This window comes from Protobothrops mucrosquamatus, unplaced genomic scaffold (genome assembly GCF_001527695.2).
Source record: "Protobothrops mucrosquamatus isolate PMUCROS unplaced genomic scaffold, P.Mucros_1.0 scaffold3175, whole genome shotgun sequence".
Taxonomy (NCBI): domain Eukaryota; kingdom Metazoa; phylum Chordata; class Lepidosauria; order Squamata; family Viperidae; genus Protobothrops; species Protobothrops mucrosquamatus.
The window spans coordinates 124,979-132,828 of record NW_015389174.1 but is presented as its reverse complement, the minus strand read 5'-3'; the positions used below and the strand labels follow the sequence as shown (position 1 = coordinate 132,828).

Genomic DNA, 7,850 nt, shown 5'->3' with positions numbered 1-7,850 from the left:
CTAATTGTAAATATCTTGTGTGTGGCTTATTGTTAACTTAGACTGTGTGTGCAAAGATTGTTAACATGTCAACTGTATTTTATTATTTGTTATTGGAGAGTTATAGGTTAAGGGCAAGGTGAGATTTACTTATCTGAAAAAATTCATAATCTGGCACCTCTTTTTGTTAATTTCTAATGATAAAAGTTATTCTTCTGATCAGACTAAAGCATTTACCATGTTTTTAATTTCTTAACCATAATCTAGAATTGGAAAATATATAATGGGCAGAAAATTAACTATATTTTAAACTTTTTTTCCAGTGGATATGTACAATAAACAATATCTCGAAACAGATTTACCTTAGCGAAAACCCAGAGGTAATGTGATTGTACTCCTTTAATATAAAAAACAAAACACTGTTTGATGGGAAATTTAAATTTAAATTTGAGGAAACATTTGATTCCAGAGTACGTTGGAATATTGAAATAAATATTGAGATTAAAATTCGTTGTTTATGCAGATTGAGAGAAAAAAATGGTTTTAATTCTGCAGTTACCGTACATTTTTTTTATAAATATTAATTTTCTAGTTTTACAGTCAAATACTTAATAGACAACGTGTTGTCTAGGTCCATTAGTAATTCAGTAGTATATATTAACTTCTTCAATCTAGATCCAATATTACACCATCAAATGTTTCTTCTCTTATTCTGGTAGTACCTGTTTTCCCACACTAGGCAAATACAATTCTTATTGTTATTAATAAATATACAATTGAATATCAACATCTTTGTTACATTTTTCTCATAATATTAATAATATCAGTTTTAGATAACTTTTCTAACCAAAACATATCTTAATTGCATTTGCACTTAATATCCATATGTTCAATCAGTATCCTGTTTTCACTTTTTTTTAAATTTCCCCTCAGTGTTCAAAATGTCTCTATTGTTTATAATTTCAAAGTAAGTTGTATTTGGGTAACCAAAAGCTTTTCTTATTCAAACTTCTTAACATTTTCCTATTTACCTTCTCATACCAAAATCTAATATTCTAATTAGAAATCTTATCTTTCTAGTTATGATAATACTTCTATTTCTAGCAGTTATCTATTCTCCACCATATTCAAACATCTAGTTAATAATATAATATCCCATCTAATGGATCAAAACCTCTATTTTCAGTCTTACTCTAGCTTTCTTCCTTTACCAACTAACTTTCCAAGTCAATGCATTTGAATCATCAAGTAATTTTTTCTCTGTTTTTGTGTACATTATTTGGAATAAGAAAGACCATTTGGTTAAAGTATTTTTGGAAGAACAAACCCATTGATATTCATTAAACAGCCTCCTTCCTTCTCCAATTCCCCACAGTTCTCCTAACAGCTCTATCTTCCATTCAATCAGTTCTTCTTCCTTTTCCTCAAATGTGTTCTGCATTCTTGATTGGTAAGATGTCTTTTCCATTTCCGATATTATCGCTCCGTCTTCTAGTTCTTCAGTTGTCTGAATCTGTTGGTTAGTTCCTTCCTTCATGTCCTCCATCTTTGGATCTGCTTCCTCCAGTTTTCCTTCTTTTTTCTGAGTTGCTAGTTCCTTCTTTGTAGTCACGTTCTTGGTTTGTAAATTTAGATTAGAAAATTGTTCTTTGTGTTATTTCTAGTCTCATCACGAGCTAAAGCAATAGTCTGTTGTATTGATTTCAACATGGAGAGAATTTCTTTCTGATCTTCATATTTTCTTGGTGGTATATCAAACTGAAGATTTTGGGGACAGGTGTTAGAGATGGTTTTTTACAATTTAAAGCTGAGTATGGGACATCCATTTCATTTTTTGTAGGTGGTCTTTATAATAAAAATTGTTCATCAATCAAAGATTTGTAATCCAAATATTCCATCTCAAACAATGAGGTGTGTTTCTCCTGCAGGGAAATAGTTCCAGAACACAGCTCTGAAAGTCAGTTAATATTTATATTCATATTTCAGGCAGGCTGTTTTCAAAGTAGTTCATCATCTCTGCCACACTGATAAGCAGCCCAAAAGGGTGTTTTTCCCCTTTTCCCAGCTGCCGTCTTTAAAAGTGAAAGTTTCCAAGGTTAGCAAGAGTCTTATCTAAATCTGGGCTTCAAGCCAAGTTTCCTTTAGGCATAACAAATTGTAGTGTCATAATTCGCCACTAGATGTCATTAGTGCCGTTTTCCAGCTTTTTAAATCCAAACTTATAGTACAAGCTTTACAAATCTCTTTAAAAAAAAAAAAAAAAAGAGTCTCAAAAGCACTTTTAGTCCCCAAATTTCAAAGCCATATATGTGTATTAATTCCAAATTAATCTTGTAATTTTCCCTGTTTCCCTCAAGTAATTAGTTTGCCGCTTTTCTTTTCCTGATGGAATGGGGTGGAAATTTCCCTTCCCTCTCTCGGGGAGGACGCTTTGGGCAATTTTTTCCAGGAAGAACTCTTAGAGTCATAAAGAGAGGATAGGGTCTCACTCAGTTTCATCCATGTTGCTGAAAAGTTGCTTGTTAGTGCTTATTGTCTTCCGTTGTCAGCAGCTTCTGAATGGATACACCAATGTAGCCAGTCTTTCCCCCGCCGGTTTGGAGGGCTTCCTTGGATCAGACGGAAGGGCTGCCGCCCTCCCGTGATTAATGAGGTTCCCCTCCTTGCTTGTTGCCTATACGGGGCGACTTTTGACGGGTCCTCAGTGGGGTGAAATCGAACGCAAAAGACGGAGGCCCGTCTTCCTGCACCTGTTACACCACAATGTCAAACCGGAAGCCCAATTCTGCAGTTTCATTTTAATGGAGCAAAGAAACTGCACTACAAAAAGTGTAGTGATTGAGAAAGAGAAAGAAGAAATAAAGACTGGGTTGGTGGAAGATGGGATTTTATTTTATTATTTTATTTTAGCTTTTCAATCTTGAGTTTATATCTCACGTAAGATATCCAATTGTATATATGTTCTTTCGTTTGTTTCTTGTACACATACATATGACTTTATATCACTTTCCTTTTATTCCCAACTTTCTTGTCTTTGTCCCTTTTTCCACTACTTCCTTTTTCTTTCTTGGATGGAAATCACTATTTACATGGTTAATTTGTGGTTGGGAAAGCTTCCATTGGCATTAAAGGCCTTGTTCCAGTTTGAATGGAGAATGTTTTTGGGTATGATGGCTTGCTTAGAGGAGGGTCAATTTTTCTACCTGCAATGGCAGATGAATATAGAAAAAATAAGTTACATTGCCCAAAGACCCCTAATAATTGATTCTGGGTCCACGCTGTATGCTTAGCAGTGTTCCTCAATAGAAATAATTAACCGCTATGTTTTCATAAATTCATGTTTCTAACAAAAAATCATTTCAATATGTCTACTCAATTAGTTGCTGTGCTTACTAAAAATCTTCATACATTCATTTATTTTTAGATCTAATTAAATGAAAAAAAAATTGTTTTTCTTCTAACAATATAGGAAATTGCTGCCCGCGTAAATCAGTCAGCTTTAGAGGCTGTCACTCCCTCACCTTCCTTCCAGCAGAGACATGAAAGCATGAGGCCAATTATGTAAGTCACCAAACAGCAGGAAAGACACATTTCATATTTTGTAAAATATTTTTTTAATTCATCGAAAGCTACTGCAAAATACAACTATTTAAATTTTGCAATGAAACTGCAACTGGAATGTATATCCTTTTAAATTTAATTATTAAAAATATACTATAATTTGTGGACAGTTACAAATGAATAAAATCTTCTGAAATTTATCTGAGGAGTAGTCTAGATTTTATCATTCATGTGCTGTTAACATTGATTCTTCCAGAATCAAGCTTAAATAGAAAGTGTTGCCGCTTTAAAGAATCCACCCATTGGAGTTAATGTGATTTTAAAACAACATCTCTTTTCAGGTTTGTGTGAAAGCCCAAGTAAAGTTGAGCTGCTGGACTTCTTTCAAATTATTTTCAAAATATGCAAAGTGCTGCTATTAATAAGTCCCAAAATTTTATAGTTGCTATTAAAATGTATAATTGTTACTTTGTCTCTTTTCTCCCATAGCATTTTAAATAGGAAATCTGTGATATGATATGATCTTTTGATTATTATATTTGTGGGCAAAATACTTTCACATCATTTGATCATTAGTAGATACTATTGGAAAGAACAGTAATCATGACCTTACTTTTGACCCAGCTCTTCTAATCTCTGGTTTCTGCTATATTTCATTCAGTTTCTATTCGTAACATTTCTGGCTCAGTTTTCCCTACTATTTCATTTAATAACCTGAGAGGAATCACTGATCCTTAATTAGGCACTAGTTTGCTTTTCCTAGTTATTGTCTTGTTAAAGATTCAGAATTTAAAATTAAAACGCTAGCTTATTCATCCTACAGAATTTATTTTTCTCAAGCCACAACCATATAAAATTGAAGTTTTATTGGGCATTTGTATTAATTTGAGAAATTTTGCTGCTGCCATTAAATATTCTTGCTAGATTTAGTTGATAATTTTGATGACCTCAAGTGTTCAGTTTGTTAGCTTGAAGGTTACACTTCTCCTTTTACATGTATTTCATGATACATTCTATTTCACGTTTATTCTCATCGAGATATTTGTCTCCAAATTATTTAGTTGAGACTATTCTATTGTTTGGATAATAGATTGCCTTTCGTTATTTGTAAGAAAATATTTGACTTCTGAATTTGGTCAGTTCTTTTCTGCTGAAATGAAAGAGATGGTTAAGAAGGTTGAGCTGTTCCCTACTTTTCTTGCTTTTTCAGACAGCCTCGGCCTCCCACAAATCGTACGAGTAGCACTGGATCTTTGGGATCTGATTCGGCATCACTATCCGCACTTTCCTTGGACTCGATTGTTGCACCTGACACACCTATACAATTTGATATCATTTCTCCAGTAAGTGAAGACCAGCCTGGTCAAATAAAAACTCCAGGCCAGTCAGGCAGGTGAGAATTAACAAAAATGAAATACAAATGAAATAAATATTTAACTCAATATTTAACACCTCTGTTGATACTTAAAACCTGTGTAGAATAATACTCATCATGCTTTAACTTTGTTTATGGGTAGTGTCCTCACTTTCATCCAGGATCCTCTCCCTGCACAAATTTAACTTGTTTTTTATTCCCTTTACCAATTTTAAGAATGATTGTGCCGAAGCAGAGTTTGCTTTTAACTAGAGATTTCAGCCAAACACTTCAGATTTATTCAGATGTCTAATTAAGAGTGAAAGCTGATTGGCATTATCTGATGTTAAAACTGGTGGGGAAAATTATGTATACAAGGGAATTGGGTGGCATCAGGTTCTCTGTGTTTTATTACATTAATCCCTAGAGCTACTAGGATTTTTAGACCTGAATGAGCTGATCATTAAAACAAAAAAATTGAAATCTTGCCCAATTGGAAAAAATTTATGTTGCTTAAGATTCTATGTTTTATTTCTTGTAGCAGACTTATTTTGCCCTGTTGAGCATTCTTCAGTTTTTTTTTTTGTTTTTAAAAAGTATATTTTCCTTTCCTATTGCTTGCTCGCCTGCCCCAGCAACTTGGGTATTTCCTCTTGGAAACTCAAGAGAAATGTGGCAACCCAGGTGGTGAAGGCATATTCTGATGGCTTTCTTCCTAAGTTAAAAAAGGTGAGTGAAAATTATCTAGGCTTCTAGAGTAATATCTATTAGGAAGATAAATTGTTCATTGTCCAGAGTTCTTTTCATTCCCCTTCTCCATCTCACTGGAGCTTCCATTTTGCATTAGTATATTTTACAATTATCATTTAGCAATTGAGTATACAATATTTGTTACTCAGTAAAGTAAGAGGGCCCTAAATATTAGGGACCAGTGAATACTTAATTATAATATTAAGGCAAGTCTTAATATAGTATAGTGAAAAATTTGACTAGAAACTTTCCAAGCCAAAGCAATTATCTCACTCATAACTGTGTGCCTTACAGTCTTATAAGTATATTAAAACTAAGAGTTAAAAGAGTAATAACAAAAGGAATTATTTTCACTACTTATACATTCCTTTGATAGCTTATAAACCCTTAGAACATGTGATTGCTGAATGAAACCAGCTGCTTGTAGATATGACTGGTTTTTCTTTCAGAACAGAAATTAATTAACCCCAGTTGCTCCTGTTGAAAGTTTGTTGTAAGGAGAAATCTAATTCAAAACTAATATCCATAGAAAAAAAATCAAATTGAAATTGGTGTTTGAGGAAAAATGTAAATGACGAAAGTCATCTTCAGGCAATTTAAGTATACTCATTTATTCACACACGAATATCTATGCTGGCTGCTCCAAAGATGCCAGGAGGATTACATTAAGAATAAATCAAAGCACAAAAGCTCAACATGGGATGCAGTCAGTAAGATTAATCCCGTTCACATAATTCCCTCTGTCCCAAAGGCTTGTTGGAAAAGTACAGTTTGCATTGCCTTCTGGAACGTCAACAGGGAAGGGGCTATTTTTATCTTGGAGGGCAAGCTATTCCAGAATTAGGAGGCATCTATCCAGAAAGCGTGTTTCCAAGTCTGTTTTCTTTAACTATTTTTGGGCAGGAAAAATCCATTTGGGTCTGATGGTCCTGAAACCCAAGTCAGAAAGAGATGTATACTGTAATAGGCAATTTTTGTCTCCTGCTCCTGGCAATACCACACCCTCTCTCAATTGTGGTGATACGGTTATTGCCAGTCATTCACTCTGTTAAACCAAAGCTATTCAATCATTAAATTGTCATGTCTCCTTGTCTTCCAAAGCTCAGCTGTTTATTAAGTGGACAGTTGTTTGAAATTCTCTTCCCAATCTTCTATTCCAATTTTATTATCTATCTCTTTCCTCTCAGGCGTTATATTCTTCTTCTGCATTCCTTGAACTTCACTTCCCCAGCCATGCTCCATCTTTACTTTCTTCTTGTGTTGTATCCATACTCTCTTGCCAATTTCTAACCAATATTCACCTCACTTTAAGCACCAACACATCCTATTCTCTTCCTCTGTATCCCAATTAATGTTCTCTCCAAATACCATGACTGCTATACCTTATCAATATGTGAATGCAGATTATTAGAGTGAATAATCTAACCCTACTCCCTGCAAAGTCAGTTTCTAAAATACATGGAGAACATCTGTGGCTAATCGGGATCCTTCTGAACAATCATCCTCTATGTGTCGAAGGCAACCAGAATGATTAGGTGAGGGCGCTAAATTGCCTTACTCATATAGATACTGTATGCATGTAAAATTTTACATGCATACAATTTTCAGGATCTTCTGTGAATGCTAGTATAAAGATGCAGCAGCCATAATACAGATTTGCGAGGAGAACTACTGAATGCCACCCTGAAAAAAAATGTAAATTGTTTCAGTTTGAAGTCTATAAAAGTCTGAGCCTTGCTGTATTCACCAGATTTCTCATGAACTGAACTAAATAGCAAGTATGCCAGGCTGCAAGAGATTTGCCAGCTGTAATAATTCTGATCACATGGATCCCAAAGAGTGTTTGCAAATGGGACAGGCTGCCTTGCGAGAGGTGAACATTTTTTGCTGGAAGCATTTAAGACTAGATGATATGGGCACACTGCAAGGATAGTATTGCATCCTGCATTACAGCTTAGGGAATTGTAAAGGCCCTTAGAGAGTTTCTAGTGCAGGGGTCCTCAAACTTTTTAAACGGGGCCAGTTCATTGTCCCTGACATTGTTGGGGGGAGGACTATAGTTTGAAAAAAAATAATGATATAATGTTAATAAGTTTTGTTTTTTTTTTAAACAAACTTTATTGATTTTTTTTCCCCCGAAATAAACAAACATACAATTATGGCATAAGTCAATAATACAATTAATAAAAAAAACAAACTAAAAAAA

The 7,850-nt window shown here is 34.2% G+C and overlaps 1 protein-coding gene across 1 annotated transcript in view; it reads left to right on the top strand.

Annotated features, from left to right (window-relative positions):
* Positions 1-302: 302 nt before the first annotated feature.
* Positions 303-7,850, top strand: part of APPL1 (adaptor protein, phosphotyrosine interacting with PH domain and leucine zipper 1) — a gene marked incomplete at its 5' end in the record, with an annotated part of 20,115 nt that continues 12,567 nt past the window's right edge. The window contains 3 exon segments of the mRNA XM_015826548.1: positions 303-359; positions 3,449-3,540; positions 4,751-4,933. Coding sequence (XP_015682034.1) covers positions 303-359; positions 3,449-3,540; positions 4,751-4,933 — 332 coding nt within the window.